This window comes from Oncorhynchus tshawytscha, linkage group LG29 (genome assembly GCF_018296145.1).
Source record: "Oncorhynchus tshawytscha isolate Ot180627B linkage group LG29, Otsh_v2.0, whole genome shotgun sequence".
Classification (NCBI taxonomy): domain Eukaryota; kingdom Metazoa; phylum Chordata; class Actinopteri; order Salmoniformes; family Salmonidae; genus Oncorhynchus; species Oncorhynchus tshawytscha.
The window spans coordinates 34,003,590-34,028,576 of NC_056457.1; the positions used below are offsets into that span (position 1 = coordinate 34,003,590).

Below are 24,987 nucleotides of genomic sequence, written 5' to 3' on the forward strand. Positions count from 1 at the left end.
GGGAGAGAGAGACAGAAGGGGAGAGAGAGACAGAAGGGGGGAGAGAGAGAGGAGGGGAGAGAGAGAGGAGGGGAGAGAGAGAGGAGGGGAGAGAGAGAGAGAGGAGGGGGAGAGAGAGAGGAGGGGAGAGAGAGAGGAGGGGAGAGAGTGAAAGGAGGGGAGAGAGAGAGAGAGGAGGGAGAGAGAGAGAGGAGGGAGAGAGAGTGAAAGGAGGGGGAGAGAGAGAGTGACAGGAGGGGAGAGAGAGAGGAGGGAGAGAGAGATGGGAGAGAGAGAGAAGGGAGAGAGAGATGGGAGAGAGAGAGAGAGAGAGAGAGAGAGGAGGGGAGATTTCAGCCCCAGAAACTAGAATATGCATACAATTGTCAGAGTAGGATAGAAAACACTCTAACGTTTCCAAAACTGTACAAATATTGTCTGTGAGTATAACAGAACTGATATTGCAGGTGAAAGCCTGAGGAAAATCCAATCAGGAAGTGCCTCTTATTTTGAAACCTCTCTGTTCCTATGCTTGCCTATCCTCCATTTAAAGGGATATCAACCAGATACCTTTTTCTATGGCTTCCCTAAGGTGTCAACAGTCTTTAGACATAGTTTCAGGCTTTTATTTTGAAAAATGAGCTTGAAAGATCACATTGCGTAAGTGGATAGGTGGGGGCTCTCAGAGTGAGTTTTGCGCTACAGAGTAAAGTGGCCATTGTTTCTCCCGCTGTTATTGAAAAAGCTACACACTCGGTTGATATATTATCGATTATATATTTTAAAAACAACCTGAGGATTGATTATTAAAAACGTTTGACATGTTTCGGTGGACATGATGGATATTATTTGGAATATACGTCTGCGTTGTCGTGACCGCTCTTTCCTGTGGATTTCTGAACATAATGCAACAAACAAATGTCGGTATTTTGGATATAAAAATAATCTTTATGGAACAAAAGGAACATTTGTTGTGTAACTGGGAGTCTCGTGAGTGAAAACATCCGAAGATCATCAAAGATAAACAATTAATTTGATTGTCTTTCTGATTTCCGTGACCTAGCTACTTAATGCTTAGTGTACATAATGTTATGTTATGCTATCGATAAACTTACACAAACGCTTGGATTGCTTTCACTGTAAAGCATAATTTCAAAATGACAGGTGGATTAACAAAAGGCTAAGCTGTGTTTTGCAATATTGCACTTGTGATTTCACGAATATGAATATTTTTTAGTAATATTATTTGACTGTGGTTGCTATGCTATTCAGCGGTTGCTGGTGACAATTATCCCGCTACGGGGATGTGCGTCAACAAGTTAAAGAGAGCAGTGGTTTATCCATACATCTCTGTTTCGGATAGATAGCTCTTCATGTTATTGTTTGTGTTTTCCAATTTTCCCAGAAGTGGTTAGATTCTATGGATTCTTCAAATACATTGAACTGATTTCTGTTGTGCAGGTTTTCCACAGTATATTTCTGTATCGTTTTAGTGATTCGCCATAGTGAAGGTGTGGACTTTTCTGAGGCTCTATGTTTTTCGGTGGATAGGTTTCTCAATTATTTCTTTTGTATTTATCATTGTATTTTCTTGTCCGGTTGACATTTTTAGATTTGAACCTGAAAGGTCAAATGATACTGTTTAGGCTTCCTCTATGTTTTTCGGTGGATAGGTTTCTCAATTATTTCTTAGGCTTTTGTATTTATCATTGTATTTTCTTAGGTTGTCCGGTTTTTTAGATTTGAACCTGAAAGGTCAAACCTGAAAGGTCAAATCTCCTACTGCTAGTTTACACCTTTACAATTACAGTGAAACGTTTTGTCCAGGAAGATGTCTAAAAGGGATTGAATTTGTTGTTGCCTAACTGTTTTTTGGTCGGTTTCCACAATACTTTCCTTCAATCTGTCGCATCTCCTCATATTATACAGTTTCTTTGGCTTTGATGCCTCATGATTGCGTATTTTTCTGTTCAAGTAGACTGTGATTTTGCTGTGGTCTGATAGAGGTGTTAGTGGGCTGACTGAACGCTGAGAGAATCTGGGTTGAGGTCAGTGATAAAGTACTACTGCCAAAGGATGTGCTGTAGGTGTACCTACCATAGGAGTGTCCTCGAAGCCTACCATTGACTATGTACAGACCCAGCGTGTGACAGAACTGCAGGAGCCCTCTGTAGCGCCCTCAATTCAAATTTGGACATCAAAACCAGTTCAAATGTCTATGCATTTGAACATCAACTACATATAAATGTAATTTAAGTGGGAAGTTTACAGACACTTAGGGGAGTCATTAAAACTCGTTTTTCAACCACTCCACAAATGTCTTGTCAACAAACTATAGTTTTGGCGAGTCGGTTAGGACATCTACTTTGTACATGACACAAGTCATTTTTCCAACAATTGTTTACAGACAGAATATTTCACATATAATTCACTGTATCACAATTCCAGTGGGTCAGAAGTTTACATACACTAAGTTGACTGTGCCTTTAAACAGCTTGGAAAATTCCAGAAAATGATGTCATGGCTTTAGAAGCTTCTGATAGGCTAATTGACATCATTTGAGTCAATTGGAGGTGACCTGTGGATGTATTTCAAGGCCTACCTTCAAACTCAATGCCTCTTTGCTTGACATCATGGGAAAATCAAAAGAAATCAGCCATGACCTCAGAAAACAAATTGTAGACCTCCACAAGTCTGGTTCATCCTTGGGAACAATTTCCAATCTCTTGAAGGTACCACGTTCATCTGTACAAGCAATAGTACGCAAGTATAAACACCATTGGACCACGCAGCCATCATACCGCTCAGGAAGGAGACGCGTTCTGTCTCCTAGAGATGAACGTACTTTGGGGTCGAAAAGTACAAATCAATCCCAGAACATCAGCAAAGCAACATGTGAAGATGCTGGAGAAAACAGGTACAAAAGTATCTATATCCACAGTAAAACGAGTCCTAAATCGACATAACACGAAAGGCCGCTCAGCAAGGAAGAAGCCACTGCTCTAAAACCCCCATAAAAAAGCCAGACTACGGTTTGCAACTGCACATGGGGACAGAGATTGTACTTTAATAATAATAATAATGACCATCGTTATGTTTGGAGGAAAAGGGGGAGGCTTGCAAGCCAAAGAACACCATCCCAACCGTGAAGCACAGGGATGGCAGCATCATGTTGTGGGGATGCTTTGCTGCAGGTGGGACTAGTGCACTTCACAAAAAGATGGAATCATGAGGTAGGAAAGTTATGTGGATATATTGAAGCAACATCTCAAGACATCAGTCAGGATGTTAAAACTTGGTCGCAAATGGGTCTTCCAAATGGACAATGACCCCAAGCATACTTCCAAAGTTGTGGCAAAATGGCTTAAGGACAACAAAGTCAAGGTATCGGAGTGGCCATCACAAAGCCCTGACCTCAATCCCATAGAAAATTTGAGGGCAGAACTGAAAAAGCGTGTGGGAGCAAGGAGGTCTACAAACCTGACTCAGTTACACCAGCTCTGTCAGGAGGAATGGGCCAAAATTCACCCAACTTATTGAGAGAAGCTTGTGGAACGCTACCCAAAACATTTGACCCAAGTTAAACAATTTAAAGGCAATACACTCAATTAGTATTTGGTAGCATGTAAACTTCTGACCCACTGAGAATGTGATGAAATAAATAAAAGCTGAAATAAATCACTCTTTCTACTATTATTCTAACATTTCACATTCTTAAAATAAAGTGGTGATCCTAACTGACCTAAGACAGGGACTTTTTACTAGGATTAAATGTCAGGAATGGTGAAAAACTGAATTTAAATGTATTTGGCTAAGGCATATGTAAACTTCTGACTTCAAATAAATATATATATATATATATATATATATATATATAAAAATATAAAAAATTAGGGACTGATTTATACCTGGAACACCAGGTGGGTGATATTAAATTTCAGGTAGAACAGAAAAAAAATCATTCAGTCCGGACCTCGAAGGGGAAGACTTGAATAGCCTCGATATAGGGAATAGGAGGCAGAACTGTTTCTAATTTCCTTAAATCAGCATGACGATCGTGTTCCAAATGGCACCCTATTCCCTTATAGCTAGCTAACGCTACTAAGCATTGTTTTTTTTTACAAAAATACACATTATACACACACATATTACATACATACACATATTAATATATATATATATATATTTATAAATACATGTTTTTTTATTTCCTACAAATCAATACTTGGAGTTAAATATCAATATAATATCATCCAAAAATAATATTGTGATATGTAACTATTGTTTCCCCCCCCATCATTAATTGAGATATTTATACTACAGGTAAACAGGCTAATTCTAGCCAGGTCGGAAGCTGAAGCTAGCCAGGTCGGAAGCTGAAGCTAGCCAGGTCGGAAGCTGAAGCTAGCCAGGTCGGAAGCAGAAGCTAGCCAGGTCGGAAGCAGAAGCTAGCCAGGTCGGAAGCTGAAGCTAGCCAGAGGAGAGTCATTGGAAAAGTAGCTAGGGCTTAGGACACACACTATAGACAGATCCTAGCACCCTCAGTCACTCCAGCTAGCAGGCCAATGTAGCAGGCCAAAGTAGCAGGCCAAAGTAGCAGGCCAAGTAGCAATAGCTAGGGTTTAGGACAGCCAATGTTAGCTTTTTAAAAAATTGGGGCTATGGTAGTCAAATGCAAAACATTCTAACAGTGTTTCTGATTGTATTCTCAACACACCATCCTTTTCCTCCCTCCCTCCCTCCCTCCATACCTTCTGCCTCCTCCTTGATGCTCTTGGGTTCGGAGACAGCGAAACACTGCATGGTCTCATATTTCTGTTTCTGCCCCTCATGGTCGTTGGTCTCGTCCCTGTTGTCACTGTGAGGGTTGACCAGCATTCGACAGTTAAACGTGTGACTGTTCCTCCTGGGACCTTCACTGGACCACGGCACACCGTTCACTACAGAGGGAGAGGGAGGGAGGGAGAGGGAGGGAGAGGGAGGGAGAGGGAGGGATGGCGGGAGAGAGAGAGAGAGAGAGAGGGAGGGAGAGGGAGGGAGGGATGGATATAGAGGGAGGGAGAGGGAGGGATGGCGGGGAGAGAGAGAGAGAGAGAGAGAGAGGGAGAGAGGGAGAGAGAGAGAGAGAGAGGGGGGAGGGAGGGAGAGAGAGAGAATGAGAGGGGGAGGGAGAGAGAGAGAGAATGAGAGGGGGGGAGGGAGAGAGAGAGAGAGAGAGAGAGAGAGAGAGAGAGAATGAGAGGGGAGAGAGAGAGAGAGAGAGAGAGAGAGAGAGAGAGAGAGAGAGAGAGAGAGAGAGAGAGAGAGAGAGAGGGAGAGAGAGAAAGAAAGAGTCATTGTTACCAATTATTTCTGCTTTTGGGTCATCCACATGAAGATGAAAAAGACACTGAAGGAGACAGAGGAAGGTGTTTTAAAGGACCGCTATGTATTAAATACACTGAAGGAGACAGAGGAAGGTGTTTTAAAGGACCACTATGTATTAAATACACTGAAGGAGACAGAGGAAGGTGTTTTAAAGGACCACTATGTATTAAATACACTGAAGGAGACAGAGGACGGTGTTTTAAAGGACCACTATGTATTAAATACACTGAAGGAGACAGAGAAAGTATCAGAACAAAGTTGCTATGTATAAAAGACCTTGAGAAAACCCAAACCCCTCTCTTCTCTCACAGACACTCTCCCATCTGTTCATGCTCTCAATTCAGCTGCATGGAGGGTAGGGGGGGAGGGACATTGATAATCTGTGAATCTGGGCCACAGCACAGCCCAACACAACCCTGAAGATCATTTCCCCCTTCCCAGGGTGCTCTTTTCTGCGACGCCTGCCACCCGGACGGCTTAGAGACCTCCACGTGATACACACAGGCTGAGTCTCAAACGGCACCCTGTACTCTATATAGGACCCCACTGGTATAGGACCCCACTGGTATAGGACCCCACTGGTATAGGACCCCACTGGTATAGGACCCCACTGGTATAGGACCCCACTGGTATAGGACCCCACTGGTATAGGACTCCACTGGTATAGGACTCCACTGGTATAGGACTCCACTGGTATAGGACTCCACTGGTATAGGACCCCACTGGTATAGGACTCCACTGGTATAGGACTCCACTGTCATAGGACCCCACTGGTATAAGACTCCACTGGTATAGGACTCCACTGGTATAGGACTCCACTGGTATAGGACTCCACTCTCATAGGACTCCACTCTCATAGGACTCCACTCTCATAGGACTCCACTCTCATAGGACTCCACTGGTATAGGACCCCACTGGTATAGGACCCCACTGGTATAGGACCCCACTGGTATAGGACTCCACTGGTATAGGACTCCACTGGTATAGGAATCCACTGGTATAGGACTCCACTCTCATAGGACCCCACTCTCATAGGACCCCACTGGTATAGGACCCCACTGGTATAGGACTCCACTGGTATAGGACTCCACTGGTATAGGACTCCACTGGTATAGGACTCCACTGGTATAAGACCCCACTGGTATAGGACCCCACTGGTATAGGACCCCACTGGTATAGGACTCCACTGGTATAGGACCCCACTGGTATAGGACCCCACTGGTATAGGACCCCACTGGTATAGGACTCCACTGGTATAGGACTCCACTGGTATAGGACTCCACTGGTATAGGACCCCACTGGTATAGACCCCACTGGTATAGGACTCCACTGGTATAGGACTGGTATAGGACCCACTGGTATAGGACCCCACTGGTATAGGACTCCACTGGTATAGGACTCCACTGGTATAGGACTCCACTGGTATAGGACTCCACTGGTATAGGACCCCACTGGTATAGGACCCCACTGGTATAGGACCCCACTGGTATAGGACCCACTGGTATAGGACTCCACTGGTATAGGACTCCACTGGTATAGGACTCCACTGGTATAGGACCCCACTGGTATAGGACCCCACTGGTATAGGACCCACTGGTATAGGACTCCACTGGTATAGGACTCCACTGGTATAGGACCCCACTGGTATAGGACCCCACTGGTATAGGACCCCACTGGTATAGGACTCCACTGGTATAGGACTCCACTGGTATAGGACCCACTGGTATAGGACTCCACTGGTATAGGACTCCCCCACTGGTATAGGACCCCACTGGTATAGGACTCCACTGGTATAGGACTCCACTCTCATAGGACTCCACTGGTATAGGACTCCACTGGTATAGGACTCCACTGGTATAGGACTCCACTGGACACCATAGGACTCCACTCTCATAGGACTCCACTGGTATAGGACTCCACTGGTATAGGACTCCACTGGTATAGGACTCCACTGGTATAGGACTCCACTGGTATAGGACTCCACTCCATAGGACTCTCATAGGACCCCACTGGTATAGGACTCCACTGGTATAGGACTCCACTCTCATAGGACCCCACTGGTATAGGACTCCACTCTCATAGGACCCCACTGGTATAGGACCCCACTGGTATAGGACCCCACTGGTATAGGACTCCACTGGTATAGGACCCCACTCCACTGGTATAGGACTCCACTCTCAGGACTCCACTCTCATAGGACCCCACTGGTATAGGACCCCACTGGTATAGGACTCCACCCTCATAGGACTCCACTCTCATAGGACTCCACTCTCATAGGACTCCACTGGTATAGGACCCCACTGGTATAGGACCCCACTGGTATAGGACCCCACTGGTATAGGACTCCACTGGTATAGGACTCCACTCTCATAGGACTCCACTCTCATAGGACCCCACTGGTATAAGAATCCACTGGTATAGGACTCCACTGGTATAGGACTCCACTGGTATAGGACTCCACTGGTATAGGACCCCACTGGTATAGGACCCCACTGGTATAGGACCCCACTGGTATAGGACCCCACTGGTATAGGACCCCACTGGTATAGGACTCCACTGGTATAGGACTCCACTCTCATAGGACTCCACTGGTATAGGACTCCACTGGTATAGGACTCCACTGGTATAGGACTCCACTGGTATAGGACTCCACTGGTATAGGACTCCACTGGTATAGGACTCCACTCTCATAGGACCCCACTGGTATAGGACCCCACTGGTATAGGACTCCACTCTCATAGGACTCCACTGGTATAGGACCCCACTGGTATAGGACTCCACCCTTATAGGACTCCACTCTCATAGGACTCCACTCTCATAGGACTCCACTGGTATAGGACCCCACTGGTATAGGACCCCACTGGTATAGGACCCCACTGGTATAGGACCCCACTGGTATAGGACTCCACTGGTATAGGACTCCACTGGTATAGGACCCCACTGGTATAGGACTCCACTGGTATCTCTGGTATAGGACTCCACTCTCATAGGACCCCACTGGTATAGGACCCCACTGGTATAGGACCCCACTGGTATAGGACTCCACTGGTATAGGACTCCACTGGTATAGGACCCACTGGTATAGGACTCCACTGGTATAGGACCCCACTGGTATAGGACCCCACTGGTATAGGACTCCACTGGTATAGGACCCCACTGGTATAGGACTCCACTGGTATAGGACTCCACTGGTATAGGACTCCACTGGTATAGGACTCCACTGGTATAGGACTCCACTGGTATAGGACTCCACTGGTATAGGACCCCACTGGTATAGGACTCCACTCTCATAGGACTCCACTGGTATAGGACTCCACTGGTATAGGACTCCACTGGTATAGGACCCCACTGGTATAGGACTCCACTGGTATAGGTATAGGACCCCACTGGTATAGGACCCCACTCTCATTGGACTCCACTGGTATAGGACCCCACTGGTATAGGACCCCACTGGTATAGGAATCCACTGGTATAGGACTCCACTGGTATAGGACCCCACTCTCATTGGACTCCACTGGTATAGGACCCCACTGGTATAGGACTCCACTGGTATAGGACTCCACTGGTATAGGACTCCACTGGTATAGGACTCCACTGGTATAGGACTCCACTGGTATAGGACCCCACTGGTATAGGACCCCACTGGCATTGGACTCCACTCTCATTGGACTCCACTCTCATTGGACCTCACTGGTATAGGATGTAGAACACCAAATAATGAATGCAGAGCAGAATTAGGCCGATACCCACTGATGATCAAAATCCAGAAAAGAGACGTTAAATTCTACAACCACCTAAAAGGAAGCGATTCCCAAACCGTCCATAACAAAGCCATCACCTACAGAGAGATGAACCTGTGGAAGAGTCCCCTAAGCAAGCTGGTCCACAATTAGACCCAACCAAATCATGAGAAAACAAAAAGATAATTACTTAACACATTGGAAAGAATTAACAAAAAAAAACAGAGCAAACTAGAATGCTATTTGGCCTTAAACAGAGAGTACACAGCGGCAGAATACCTGACCACTGTGACTGACCCAAACTTAAGGAAAGCTTTGACTATGTACAGATTCAGTGAGCATAGCCTTGCTATTGAGAAAGGCCACCGTAGGCAGAACTGTCTCTCAAGAGAAGACAGGCTATGTGCTCACTGCCCACAAAATGAGGTGGAAACTGAGCTGCACTTCCTAACCTCCTGCCCAATATATGACCATATTAGAGAAACATATTTCCCTCAGATTACACAGATCAACAAAGAATTCGAAAACAAACCCAATTTTGATAAACTCCCATATCTACTGGGTGAAATTCCACAGTGTGCCATCACAGCAGCAAGGTTTATGAAGGTTTATGACCTGTTGCCACGAGAAAAGGGCAACCAGTGAAGAACAAACACCATTGTAAATACAACCCATATTTATGCTTATTTATTTTCCCTTTTGTTCTTTAACTATTTGTACATTGTTACAACATGGTATATACATTGGGGCAAAATACCAGCAACAGTGTGTGAAAACCTTGTGAAGACTTACAGAAAACATTTGACCTCTGTCATTGCCAACAAAGGGTATATAACAAAGTACTGAGAAACTTTTGTTATTGACCAAATACTTATTTTCCACCATAATTTGCAAATAAATTCATTAAAAATCCTACAATGTGATTTTCTGGATTATTTTTCTCATTTTGTCTGTCATAGTTGAAGTGGTACCTATGATGAAAATTACAGGCCTCTCTCATCTTTTTAAGTGGGAGAACTTGCACAATTGGTGGCTGACTAAATACTTTTTTGCCCACTGTATATATATATATAATATGACATTTGTAATGTCTTTATTGTTTTGAAACTTCTGTGTAATGTTTACTGTTAATTTTGATTGTTTATTTCACTTTTGTATATGATCTACCTCACTTGCTTTGGCAATGTCAACATATGTTTCCCATGCCAATAAAGCCCCTTGAATTGAATTGACAGAGACAGAAGACAGAGAGACAAAGAGACAGAGAGACAGAGAGACAGAGAGCAAGAGAGACAGAGAGACAAGAGACAGAGAGACAGAGAGACAGAGAGACAAAGAGACAGAGCAGACTAGAATGAGACAGAGAGTACAAGAGAGACAGAGAGACAGAGAGACTTTGAGAGACAGAGAGAGTGAGATAGCAAGAGAGACAGAGAGACAGAGAGACAGAGAGACAGAGAGACAGAGAGACAGAGAGACAGAGAGACAGAGAGACATAGAGACAGAGAGACAGAGAGACAGAGAGCAAGAGAGACAGAGAGACAGAGAGACAGAGAGACAGAGAACAAGAGAGAAAGAAAGAGAGACCCTTGAATTGAGTGAGAGCGAGCAAGAGTGAGAGATAGAGATGACCTGGATCTGATAGAGCCTAGAGTGCAATAGGAGTACTGAGAGTGAGCTGTTGCCCTACGCTCCGACAGGCTGGGGCGATGACATACATTAACCACTACCTGCCTTCCTCTCAGGGGAAAGAGAGGAGGAAATGAGGAGTGAGAAAGATGTAGTCAAGGAGAAAAGAAAGAGTTACAGAGGAAAGATGGAGGGAGAGAGAGAGAGAAAGAGAGAGAGATGGAGGGATGAGAGTTTTGAAACTTCTGTGATGGAGAGATTTTGATTGATTGGAGAGATATGAGAGGAGAGAGAGAGACATATGGAGGGATGAGAGAGAGAGAGATGGAGGGATAGAGAGAGAGAGATGGAGGGATAGAGAGAGAGAGATGGAGGGATAGAGACCTGAGATGGAGGGATAGAGTGAGAGGAGATGGAGGGATAGAGAGAGAGATGGAGGGATGAGAGAGAGAGAGATGGAGGGATAGAGAGAGAGATGGAGGGATAGAGAGAGAGAGATGGAGGGATAGAGAGAGAGAGAAAGAGAGAGAGAGAGATGGAGGGAGAGAGAGAGATGGAGGGATAGAGAGAGAGAGATGGAGGGATAGAGAGAGAGAGATGGAGGGAGAGAGAGAGAGATGGAGGGATAGAGAGAGAGATGGAGGGATAGAGAGAGAGATGGAGGGATAGAGAGAGAGATGGAGGGATAGAGAGAGAGAGAGAGAGAGAGAGGAGAGAGAGAGAGAGAGAGAGATGGAGAGAGAGAGAGAGAGATGGAGGGATGGAGAGAAGAGAGAGAGAGAGAGAGATGGAGGGATAGAGAGAGAAAGAGATGGATGGAGGGAGAGAGAGAGATGGAGGGATAGAGAGAGAGATGGATAGGAGAGAGATGGAGAGAAAGAGAGAGAGAGAGAGATGGAGGGATAGAGAGAGAGAGAGAGAGATGGAGGGATAGAGAGAGAGAGAGAGAGAGAGAGAGAGATGGAGGGATAGAGAGAGAGAGATGGAGGGAGAGAGAGAGAGATGGAGGGATAGAGAGGAGAGATGGAGGGATAGAGAGAGAGAAAGAGAGAGAAAGAGAGAGAGATGGAGGGATAGAGAGAGAAAGAGAGAGAGATGGAGGGATAGAGAGAGAGAGATGGAGGGATAGAGAGAGAGAGATGGAGGGATAGAGAGAGAGAGATGGAGGGATAGAGAGAGAGAGATGGAGGGATAGAGAGAGAGAGATGGAGGGATAGAGAGGGAGAGGGAGGGATAGAGAGAGAGAGAAAGAGAGAGAGAGAGAGAGATGGAGGGATAGAGAGAGAGATGGAGGGATAGAGAGAGAGAGATGGAGGATGGAGAGAGATGGAGGGATAGAGAGAGAGAGATGGAGGGATAGAGAGAGAGAGAGAGAGAGGGAGAGAGAGATGGAGGGATAGAGAGAGAGATGGAGGGAGAGAGAGAGAGAGATGGAGGGATAGAGAGAGAGAGATGGAGGGATAGAGAGAGATGGAGGGATAGAGAGAGAGAGATGGATAGAGAGAGAGAGAGAGATGGAGGGATAGAGAGAGAGAGATGGAGGGATAGAGAGGGAGATGGAGGGATAGAGAGAGAGAGATGAATAGAGAGAGATGGAGAGTTACTCACCCAGGCTCTTGGGCAGCAGGTTCTTGATGAACTCAGCGTGGTCTCCTACGTGCAAGACGCTGTAGACACTGGTGTTCATCAGCTCCTCCTGGTTATACAGCAGGTACTGGGTCACGTTCTCAGACACAAACACAATGTTCCCCTCCATGTTCACCACGAAGAAGAACCCATCCAGGGCCTGAGAGAGAGAGAGAGAGAGACAGAGAGAGAGAGAGAGAGAGAGACAGAGAGAGAGACACACAGAGAGACAGAGAGAGACAGAGAGAGACAGAGAGAGACAGAGAGGGAGAGGATAGGTTTGTTCCATTCCATTGTTGACCTTGATTTGGTTGCATCGACTTCAAATTGACTTTGTCGTTTCTGTTTGACAACAAGAGACCAAGGGAGAGAGTTAAGCGCTTTGACTGTAGATATTAAACTTCTAGAAGACACATTTTCATAAAACTCAACTTTCTCCAATGCACAACCTTTTCCAATTGTCTCTGAATTAAGCTGAGTCTTTTAAAGTAGCAATACAACACGGGCCTTGTACCAATACAACACGGGCCTGGTACCAATACAACACGGGCCTGGTACCAATACAACACGGGCCTTGTACCAATACAACACAGGCCTTGTACCAATACAACACAGGCCTTGTACCAATACAACACGGGCCTTGTACCAATACAACACGGGCCTGGTACCAATACAACACGGGCCTGGTACCAATACAACACGGGCCTGGTACCAATACAACACGGGCCTTGTACCAATACAACACGGGCCTGGTACCAATACAACACAGGCCTGGTACCAATACAACACGGGCCTGGTACCAATACAACACAGGCCTGGTACCAATACAACACCCAACACAACACGGGCCTGGTACCAACACAACACGGGCCTGGTACCAACACAACACGGGCCTGGTACCAATACAACACGGGCCTGGTACCAATACAACACCCAACACAACACGGGCCTGGTACCAATACAACACGGGCCTGGTACCAATACAACACGGGGGCCTGCCTGGTACCAATACAACACGGGCCTGGTACCAATACAACACGGGCCTGGTACCAATACACCACAGGCCTGGTACCAACACAACACGGGCCTGGTACCAATACAACACGGGCCTGGTACCAATACAACACGGGCCTGGTACCAATACAACACGGGCCTGGTACCAATACAACACGGGCCTGGTACCAATACGGGCCAACACGGGCCTGGTACCAATACAACACGGGCCTGGTACCTATACAACACGGGCCTGTGTACCAATACAACACGGGCCTGGTACCAATACAACACGGGCCTGGTACCAATACAACACGGGCCTTGTGTCAATACAACACGGGCCTGTACCAATACAACACGGGCCTGGTACCAATACAACACGGGCCTGGTACCAATACAACACGGGCCTTGTACCAATAAAACACGGGCCTGGTACCAATACAACACCCAACACAACACGGGCCTGGTACCAATACAACACGGGCCTTGTACCAATACAACACCCAACACAACACGGGCCTGGTACCAATACAACACGGGCCTTGTACCAATACAACACGGGCCTGGTACCAATACAACACAGGCCTGGTACCAATACAACACGGGCCTGGTACCAATACAACACGGGCCTGGTACCAATACAACACGGGCCTGGTACCAATACAACACGGGCCTGGTACCAATACAACACGGGCCTGGTACCAATACAACACAGGCCTGGTACCAACACAACACAGGCCTGGTACCAATACAACACGGGCCTGGTACCAATACAACACGGGCCTGGTACCAATATAACACGGGCCTGAGTCCTAAAACACACCCAATTCCCTTTAAAGTGGACTACAATTGACCAGGACCCATAGTTGGATCATCTGCTATGCAGATCTTTCTGACTGCATTTCTCCAAGGTCCCATTGCAAATAAATCTGAAAACCGTTGATACTTGAAGAGGGAACATTCAACCCAGACACAACTCACAGACACTAACTACAACCTGCCCTGAGAACATTCCCAGTTTCCACTAAGGTGATTATGCAGCCCACCCCACCCCAGCCCTACAGTCTGATACTGGAGATGTGGTCTGATAGTGAGAGACGTGGCTGAGAGAGGAGATATGGTCTGACGGGGCTGAGAGAGGAGATATGTTCTGATGGGGCTGATAGAGGAGATATGGTCTGATAGTGAGAGACGGGGCTGAGAGAGGAGATATGGTCTGATAGTGAGAGACGGGGCTGAGAGAGGAGATATGGTCTGATGGGGCTGAGAGAGGAGATATGGTCTGATAGTGAGAGACGGGGCTGAGAGAGGAGGTATGGTCTGAGATGAGAGACGGGGCTGAGAGAGGAGATATGGTCTGATAGTGAGAGACGGGGCTAAGAGAGGAGATATGGTCTGATAGTGAGAGACGGGGTTGAGAGAGGAGATATGGTCTGATAGTGAGAGACGGGGCTGAGAGAGGAGATATGGTCTGACGGGGCTGAGAGAGGAGATATGGTCTGATAGTGAGAGACGGGGCTGAGAGAGGAGATATGGTCTGATAGTGAGAGACGGGGCTGAGAGAGGAGATATGGTCTGATAGTGAGAGACGGGGCTGAGAGAGGAGGTATGGTCTGAGATGAGAGACGGGGCTGAGAGAGGAGATATGGTCTGATAGTGAGAGACGGGGCTGAGAGAGGAGATATGGTCTGATAGTGAGAGACGGGGCTAAGAGAGGAGATATGGTCTGATAGTGAGAGACGGGGCTGAGAGAGGAGATATGGTCTGATAGTGAGAGAAGGGGCTGAGAGAGGAGATATGGTCTGATGGGGCTGAGAGAGGAGATATGGTCTGACGGGGCTGATAGTGGAGATATGGTCTGATAGTGAGAGACGGGGCTGAGAGAGGAGATATGGTCTGATAGTGAGAGACGGGGCTGAGAGAGGAGATATGGTCTGATGGGGCGGAGAGAGGAGATATGTTCTGATGGGGCTGAGAGAGGAGATATGTTCTGACGGGGCTGAAAGAGGAGATGTGGTCTGATGGGGAGAGAGATGCTCTCCGTAGCCGACGTGAGTAACACCATTAAAACAGGGCCAGACTGATTACCAGGACGTGTGATCCGTGTGCTCCGGGCATGTGCTGACCAACTGGCAGGTGTCTTCACTGACATTTTCAACATTGAGTCTGTAATACCAACATGTTTCAAGCAGACCACCATAGTCTCTGTGCCAAAGAACACTAAGGCAACCTGCCTAAATGACGACAGACCCGTAGCTCTCAAGTCCGTAGCCATGAAGTGATTTGAAAGGCTGGTCATGGCTCACAACGACACCATTATACCAGAAACCCTAGACCCACTCCAATTTGCATACCTTCCCAACAGATCCACAGATGATGCAATCTCTATTGCACTCCACACTGCCCTTTCCCACCTGGACAAAAGGAACACCTATGTGAGAATGCTGTTCAATGACTACAGCTCAGCGTTCAACACCATAGTGCCCATTAAGCTCATCACTAAGCTAAGGACCCTTGGGCTAAACACCTCCCTCTGCAACTGGATCCTGGACTTCCTGACGGGCCGCCCCCCCAGGTGGTAAGGATAGGTAACAATGCATCTGCCACGCTGATCCTCAACACGGGGGCTTCCCAGGGGTGCGTGCTCAGTCCCCTCCTGTACTCCCTGTTCACTCATGACTGCACGGCCAGGCACGACTCAAACGTCATCATTAAGTTTGCAGACGACACAACAGTGGTAGGCCTGATCACTGACAAGGACAAGACAGCCTACAGGGAGGAGGTCAGAGACCTGGCCGTGTGGTGCCAGGACAACAACCTCTCCCTCAACGTGATCAAGACAAAGGAGATGAAGGACCGAGTACGCCCCGATTCTCATCAACGGGGCTGTAGTGGAGCAGGTTAAGAGCTTCAAGTTCCTTGGTGTCCACATCACCAACAAACTAACATGGTCCAAACACACCAAGACAGTCTTGAAGAGGGCACAACAAAGCCTATTCCCCCTCAGGAGACTGAAACGATTTGGCATGGGTCCTGAGATCCTCAAAAGGTTCTACAGCTGCAACATCGAGAGCATCCTGACTGGTTGCAATCACTGCCTGGTATGACAACTGCTCGGCCTCCGACCGCAAGGGACTACAGAGGGTAGTCAAAGACCCCAGCCACCCCAGTCATAGACTGTTCTCTCTGCTGCCGCACGGCAAGCGGTACCGGAGCACCAAGTCTAGGACAAAAAGGCTTCTCAACAGCTTTTAACCCCAAGCCATAAGACTCCTGAACATCTAATCAAATGGCTACCCAGACTATGAACTACCCAAACTATGAATTGTGTCCCTCCACCCCCCTTATACTGCTGCTACTCTCTGTTTATCATCTATAATCACTTCAACTAATCCTACATGTACATATTACCTCTATCCCAACTACCCGGTGGTACATTGACTCTGTATCGGTACCTTCAGATATCCTCTTTGCTGTTATTTTTATACCGGTTTTTATTTTTATTTTTATTTTTATTTTTATTTTATTTTTATTCATTTTCTTTCTTTTACCTAACACATATTTTTTTACTTAAAAACTGCACTGTTGGTTAAGAGCTTGAGGTAAGTACTCATTTCACCTGTTGTATTCGGCGCACGTGACAAATAAACTTTGATTTATGGGGTGACAGAGGAGATGGGCCTGAGTGTGATGGGGGTTGAAAAAGGGAAATAGTTTTGAAAGGGAAATTAAAATACAAAACAATAAAACATCTAAATGGACACAAGGCAAATACAGTAGGACACAGAGCAAACAGTCCTAACTAACTAAGGGGTTGTGCTTCGGCCCTCAGCTCCAGCCTCCCTCTCTTATGTCATACAGCCTCTCTCGCTCTCTGCCCTGATTCCACTGCAACATGAACAAAGGTTACCACATCACATATACAGGCGCACGGAAACACACAGGACACACACACACACACACACTCTTTCAGCCTCTGACCCCCTTTTCTACAGAGCTCCTATGTCAGATGACAGTGTGTTATGTAACAATGCAGAGTATAGAGAGGCTGGCTCACTGTACCTGGGTGACTGGTTGAATGGCTGACTGTGGCTGGCTGACTGTACCTGGCTGGTTGGCTGGCTGACTGGTTGGATGGCTGGTTGGCTGACTGTACCTGGGTGACTGGTTGAATGGCTGACTGTGGCTGGCTGACTGTACCTGGCTGGTTGGCTGGCTGACTGGTTGGATGGCTGGTTGGCTGACTGTACCTGGGTGACTGGTTGAATGGCTGACTGTGGCTGGCTGACTGTACCTGGCTGGTTGGCTGGCTGACTGGTTGGATGGCTGGCTGGCTGACTGTACCTGGGTGACTGGTTGAATGGCTGACTGTGGCTGGCTGACTGTACCTGGCTATGGCTGGCTGACTGGTTGAATGGCTGACTGTGGCTGGCTGACTGTACCTGGCTGTGGCTGGCTGACTGTACCTGGCTGTGGCTGGCTGACTGGTTGAATGGCTGACTGTGGCTGGCTGACTGTACCTGGCTGGTTGGCTGGCTGACTGGTTGGATGGATGGCTGGCTGGCTGACTGTACCTGGCCGACTATACCTGGCTGGCTGGCTGGCTGGCTGACTGTACCTGGCTGACTGTACCTGGCTGTGGCTGGCTGACTGACTGACTGTCTGTGGCTGGCTGGCTGTACCTGGCTGACTGGCTGGATGGATGGCTGACTGTACCTGGCTGGCTGGTTGGCTGACTGTGGCTGGCTGGCTGGCTGTACCTGGCTGACTGGCTGGATGGATGGCTGACTGTACCTGGCTGGCTGGTTGGCTGGCTGGGCTGTGGCTGGCTGGCTGGCTGTACCTGGCTGACTGGCTGGATGGATGGCTGACTGTACCTGGCTGGCTGGTTGGCTGTGGCTGGCTGGTTGGCTGACTGGCTGGCTGTCTGTGGCTGGCTGGCTGTCCCTAACCTCTCTGTACTGTATATTGTGTACAGTCAGATATGTACTTCGTGTTCAGGACACAGTTCGTTTTTTCTTCTTAATTTGGACACTCTTGAAAGCGAAATGCATCTCAAGAGATTTCATTCTACACAATGTACACTAAAATAAAGTCTGATAGCAGGTTGTTCCTACCCTGCTCTGTTGTTCTGGCTGATAGCAGGTTGTTCCTACCCTGCTCTGTTGTTCTGGCTGATAGCAGGTTGATCCTATCCTGCTCTGTTCTGGCTGATAGTAGGTTGATGCTATCCTGTTCTGTTCTGGCTGATAGCAGGTTGATCCTATTCTGCTCTGTTGTTCTGGCTGAGGGCAGGTTGATCCTATTCTGCTCTGTTGTTCTGGCTGAGGGCAGGTTGTTCCTACCCTGCTCTGTTGTTCTGGCTGAGGGCAGGTTGTTCCTACCCTGCTCTGTTCTGGCTGATAGCAGGTTGATCCTACCCTGCTCTGTTGTTCTGGCTGATAGCAGGTTGTTCCTATCCTGCTCAGTTGTTCTGGCTGATAGCAGGTTGTTCCTACCCTGCTCTGTTCTGGCCGATAGCAGGTTGATCCTACCCTGCTCTGTTCTGGCTGATAGCAGGTTGTTCCTACCCTGCTCTGGCTGTAAATCAATGGCCTGTGCTTTGCAACAGCCCTGTTGTCCCACACAGTGTACAGACAGATGGACATACAGTTACTGAAGTGCCTCTGACGTCTGCCTGATCGCAAAGCAAGCAACACACTCAGCCTCGCTGCCTGCCTGCAGGAAGAAATCACTCAGCCTCGCTGCCTGCCTGCAGGAAGAATCACTCAGCCTCGCTGCCTGCCTGCAGGAAGAATCACTCGGCCTCGCTGCCTGCCTGCAGGAAGAATCACTCGGCCTCGCTGCCTGCCTGCAGGATGAATCACTCGGCCTCGCTGCCTGCCTGCAGGATGAATCACTCGGCCTCGCTGCCTGCCTGCAGGATGAATCACTCGGCCTCGCTGCCTGCCTGCAGGATGAATCACTCGGCCTCGCTGCCTGCCTGCAGGATGAATCACTCGGCCTCGCTGCCTGCCTGCAGGATGAATCACTCGGCCTCGCTGCCTGCCTGCAGGATGAATCACTCGGCCTCGCTGCCTGCTGGATGCTGGATGAATCAGTCCATTCAGCCTCCTCCCCTCCCTTACACCCTCTCTCTCCTTCCTCTGTTCACTGAGAGATGTGTAATGTCAGGGTAATATTTATAGCTCTGGAGGTCTGCCTGCCATCACTGAATCCACATGCAACTCAATGCTAAATATAGCCTCCTCTCTTTCTCTCTCCCTCTCTCCTTTTCCCCATCTGTCAGCATCCGGCAGACGGAGGGACGAACAGGGGGCCAGCGATTCCCACCTACTCTCTCTCTCTCTGAGTAGGGACTCTGTTAGCTCTCTAACCAACGCTCTGTAGACAAAGGCCATCGGCAGGAGAAACACCCAGGTGCACTCGGACCCATCTGCAGGTTCAAGCTGTGCTCTCGTCGCAGTGTGGGCTAGTCTAACCAGACAAACAAGGACACTCGTGTGGTTTAAACCCCGACTTTTACACCTCTTTCACATAGGATTCACATAGGATTCACTGTCTTGCTGTAAAAAAAAAAAAAAAAAAAAAACTTTCTATTTTTAAATTTTTTAATCAAAGAATGTTTTAAGAACTCAATATATTATCACATTCTTGCAGAGAAAAACTGTTTACATCTCCCGTGCACATGCCGGAAAGTTTAAGTAGATGTAAGTAGATATTTCCACCGTCACAAAGAAATGTATTATTCATTTAGGCAGCTCGGAGAAACATGACAAAAATAATAAAATGTATTTTCTAAATAATAAAATACCATGTGAGTATTGAAAGTATCTTCATCATGTTATCGGTAGAAAAATAATATCAATCTATATTATCAATAGCATGCAAGTTTCGTGTTTATATATTTCCACAACCTCTGCAGGCTTTTAGAGTAGCCCGTATGCAATCAACGACAAATAATAGTCCTGCACTTGATTTAGACTACATTATAGCCTGCTAAATGTTTCTGATCAGTGATAGATGAGCTATAAGCCTACCACCCCCACTTACAGTGGCTAGTGAAAGTATCCACCCCTCTTGGCATTTTTCCTATTTTGTTGCCTTACAACCTGGAATTAAAATTGATTTTTTGGGGGAGGTTTGTATAATTTGATTTACACAACATTCCTACCACTTTGAAGATGCAAAATATTAATGATGAAACAAACAAGAACTAAGACAAAAAAAACGGAAAACCTGAACGTGCATAACTATTCACCCCCCCCAAAGTCAATACTTTGTAGAGCCACCTTTGCAGCAATTACAGCTGCAAGTCTCTTGGGGTACGTCTCTATAAGCTTGGCACATCTGGCCACTGGGATTTTTGCCCATTCTTCAAGACAAAGCTGCTCCAGCTCCTTCAAGTTGGTTCGGTTCTGCTGGGGTACAGCAATCTTGAAGTCATACCACAGATTCTCAATTGGATTGAGGTCTGGGCTTTGACTAGGACATTTCAAGACTTTAAAATGTTTCCCCTTAAACCACTCGAGTGTTGCTTTAGCAGTATGCTTAGGGTCATTGTCCTGCTGGAAGGTGAACCTCCGTTCCAGGCTCAAATCTCTGGAAGACAAACAGGTTTCCCTCAAGAATTTCCCTGTATTTAGTGCCATCCATCATTCCTTCAAATTCTGACCAGTTTCCCAGTCCCTGCCGATGAAAAACATCCCCAAAGCATGCTACCACCACCATGCTTCACTGTGGGGATGGCGTTCTTGGGGTGATGAGAGGTGTTGGGTTTGTGCCAGACATAACGTTTTTCTTGATGGCCAAAACACTCAACTTTAATCTCATCTGACCAGAGTACCTTCTTCCATATGTTTGGGGAGTCTCCCACATGCCTTTTGGCGAACACCAAATGTGTTTGATTCTTTTTTTCTTTAAGCAATGGCTTTTTCTGGCCACTCTTCCGCAAAGCCCAGCTCTGTGGAGTGTACGGCTTCAAGTGGTCATATGGACAGATACTCCAATCTCCGCTGTGGAGCTTTGCAGCTCCTTCAGGATTATCTTTGGTCTCTTTGTTGCCTCTCTGATTAATGCCCTCCTTGCCTGGTCTGTGGGTTTTGGTGGGCGGCCTTCTCTTGGCAGTTTTGTTGTGGTGCCATATTCTTTCCATTTTTTAATAATGGATTTAACGGTGTTCCGTGGGATGTTCAAAGTTTCTGGTATTTTTTTATAACCCAACCCTGATCTGTACTACCCCACAACATTGTCCCTGACCTGTTTGGAGAGCTCATTGGTCTTCATAGTGCCGCTTGCTTGGTGGTGCCCCTTGCTTAGTGGTGTTGCAGACTCTGGGGCCTTTCAGAATAGGTGTATATATACTGAGATCATGTGACAGATCATGTGACACACAGGTGGACTTTATTTAACTAATTATGTGACTTCTGAAGGTAATTGGTTGCACCAGATCTTATTTAGGGGCTTCATAGCAAAGGGGGTGAATACATATGCACCCACACCTTTTCAGTTTAAAATGTTGTAATTTCTTTTGAAATGTTTGTTGTTCATTTCACTTCACCAATTTGGACTATTTTGTGTATGTCCTTTACATGAAATCCAAACAAAAATTGCAGGTTATAATGCATTAAAATAGGAAAAATGCAAAGGGGGGTGAATACTTTTGCAAAGCACTGTAATTAACCAAATCTCGGTCTATCTAGATCCTCTGTAGCTCAGTAGAACATGGTACCTTGTTAGCTAGCTAGATCCTCTGTAGCTCAGTAGAACATGGTACCTTGTTAGCTAGCTAGATCCTCTGTAGCTCAGTAGAACACGGTACCTTGTTAGCTAGCTAGATCCTCTGTAAGCTCAGTAAAACACGGTACCTTGTTAGCTAGCTAGATCCTCTGTAGCTCAGTTGGTAGAGCACGGTGCCTTGTTAGCTAGCTAGATCCTCTGTAGCTCAGTAGAACATGGTACCTTGTTAGCTAGCTAGATCCTCTGTAGCTCAGTAGAACACGGTACCTTGTTAGCTAGCTAGATCCTCTGTAGCTCAGTAGAACAAGGTGCCTGGACTGCCTGGATAAAGCGTAGACTAATTATCCCAAGAGGAGCAACATCACTCAGACTCACCTCCAACATCATTGGCCCGAGAGCATCCTTGTCGATGATGCTTTGGCCCGTCGACGACACATCTGCCTTCTGTACCTCCTCCTCATTGGCCGCGGCTGCTTTCTCTGTGGGAAAGACAACCAATCAGATGTCTTATTGTCTTTCCCTTTTACCTAACATGGGGAAGTCACAGCTTCATCAACAGACAGGTCGTTGAACTGAGCAGACAACGCAGATAGGAGTCAAATGGCACCATTATTTGTATTTTTTTTTAAGCACCGTCACACACCAGATCGGTGCAGAGAAATGTTTTACAGGGTCGGCAATTGTATTACGCAGCCCTTGGAGAAAATGACGGTTAAGTGCCTTGCTCAAGGGCATTTTTTACTTTGTCAGCTCGGGTATTTGAATCAGTGAACTTTCGGTTACTGGCCCAAACACTCTAACTGCTAGGTTACCTGCCGCCCTAGTCCCTATATAATGCAGTACTTTGGACAAGGGCGTTAAAAGTAGTGCACTACCAAGGGAAAAGGGAGCCATTTGGGACGTAGACAACAAGAAGTTAATTTGGATCCCCCAAGTTGTTCCTTCAGCTTCCTAAACTTCCTTCCTTCCTCCGTTTCACAGTTGAATAAAAGAGATGAACAGCAGTGATCTCTCCATCTCTAATCATTCTCTAATCCATCTCTTATACAATCATCTAATTCATATCAAATGAGTCCTAATGTATGCTATGTGATCCCATTATTAACAAACCAGACCTTAGAGACATTCACCCTCAAATCCTTCATTACAAAACACTGACCAACACTGAGCATACAAAACATTAGGAACATTTCCATGACATATACTGACCAGCTGAATCCAAGTGAATGCTATGATCCCATAATGATGCTATGATCCCTTAATGATGCTATGATCCCTTAATGATGCTATGATCCCTTAATGATGCTATGATCCCTTAATGATGCTATGATCCCTTAATGATGCTATGATCCCTTATCAGTGTTAGATGAAGGAGAGGAGACAGGTTTAAGAATGATTTTTAAGCCTAGAGACAACTGAGACATGGATTGTGTATATGTACCATTCAGAGGGTGAATGGGCAAGACAAAATATTTAAGTGCCTTTGAACGGGGTATGGTAGTAAGTGACAGGCGCACCGGTTTGTGTCAAGAACTACAACGCTGCTGGGTTTGGTCCAACTTGACAACTGTAGGAAGCATTGGAGTCAACATGGACTAGCAATCATTAGGAAATACTTTTGACAACTTGTAGAGTCCATGCCTTGACAAATTGAGTCTGTTCTGAGGGCAAAAGAGGGTACAACTCAATATTAGGAAGGTGTTCTTAATGTTTGGTACACTCAGAGTAAATAGGCGACATCACACAATATGTGTCCCAAATACCACACTACTCCCTATATAGTGCACTAAATTTGACCAGGGCCCTAAATACCACACTCCATTTGACCAGGGCCATAAATACCACCCTATTCCCTATATAGTGCACTACTTTTGACCAGGGCCCATAGGGAAACCCATAGGGAGCTGGTCAAAAGTTGTGCACTATGTAGGAAAGGGTGTAGGGTGTAGGGTGCCTTTAGTGATGCTGCAACAAAGTTCAAAGTGGAGTTTCTTGGTTACAATGGTTACAATGACCATACCACTGCACTGGCTGTATTATATCAGTAAGACCATAACACTGCACTGGCTGTATTATATCAGTAAGACCATAACACTGTACTGGCAGTATTATATCAGTAAGACCATACCACTGTACTAGCAGTATTATATCAGTAAGACCATACCACTGCACCGGCAGTATTATATCAGTAAGACCATACCACTGTACTGGCAGTATTATATCAGCAAGACCATACCACTGCACTGGCAGTATTATATCAGCAAGACCATACCACTGCACTGGCAGTATTATATCAGTAAGACCATACCACCGCACTGGCAGTATTATATCAGCAAGACCATACCACTGCACTGGCAGTATTATATCAGCAAGACCATACCACTGTACTGACAGAATCAAATCAAATTGTATTTGTCATATGCGCCGAATACAACCTTACAGTGAAATGCTTACTTACAAGCCCTTAACACTTATTTTTCTTAAAACTGCATTGTTGGTTAAGTAAAACATGTAAATTAGAACAACAAATAATTAAAAGAGCAGCAGTAAAACAACAGTAGCAAGCTATATACAGGGGGTACCGGTACAGAGTCAATGTGGAGGCTATATACAGGGGGTACCGGTACTGAGTCAATGTGGAGGTTATATACAGGGGGTACCGGTACAGAGTCAATGTGGAGGCTATATACAGGGGGTACCGGTACAGAGTCAATGTGGAGGCTATATACAGGGGTACTAGTACAGAGTCAATGTGGAGGCTATATACAGGGGTACTAGTACAGAGTCAACGTGGAGGCTATATACAGGGGTACTAGTACAGAGTCAATGTGGAGGCTATATACAGGGGTACCGGTACTGAGTCAATGTGGAGGCTATATACCAGGGGTACTAGTACAGAGTCAATGTGGAGGCT

The 24,987-nt window shown here is 46.5% G+C and overlaps 1 protein-coding gene across 2 annotated transcripts in view; it reads right to left on the minus strand.

The window, feature by feature from the left end:
- Positions 1 to 24,987, minus strand: part of LOC112238617 (nuclear receptor coactivator 2) — a 173,599-nt gene that overhangs the window by 55,026 nt on the left and 93,586 nt on the right. For both annotated transcript variants that reach the window (XM_042308401.1, XM_042308400.1), the window contains exons 5-7: positions 22,449 to 22,552; positions 12,324 to 12,501; positions 4,731 to 4,919 (exon numbers count right to left, since the gene is read on the minus strand). In XM_042308401.1, the coding sequence (XP_042164335.1) occupies positions 4,731 to 4,919; positions 12,324 to 12,501; positions 22,449 to 22,552 (471 nt within the window). The remainder of the gene's footprint in view (positions 1 to 4,730; positions 4,920 to 12,323; positions 12,502 to 22,448; positions 22,553 to 24,987) is intronic.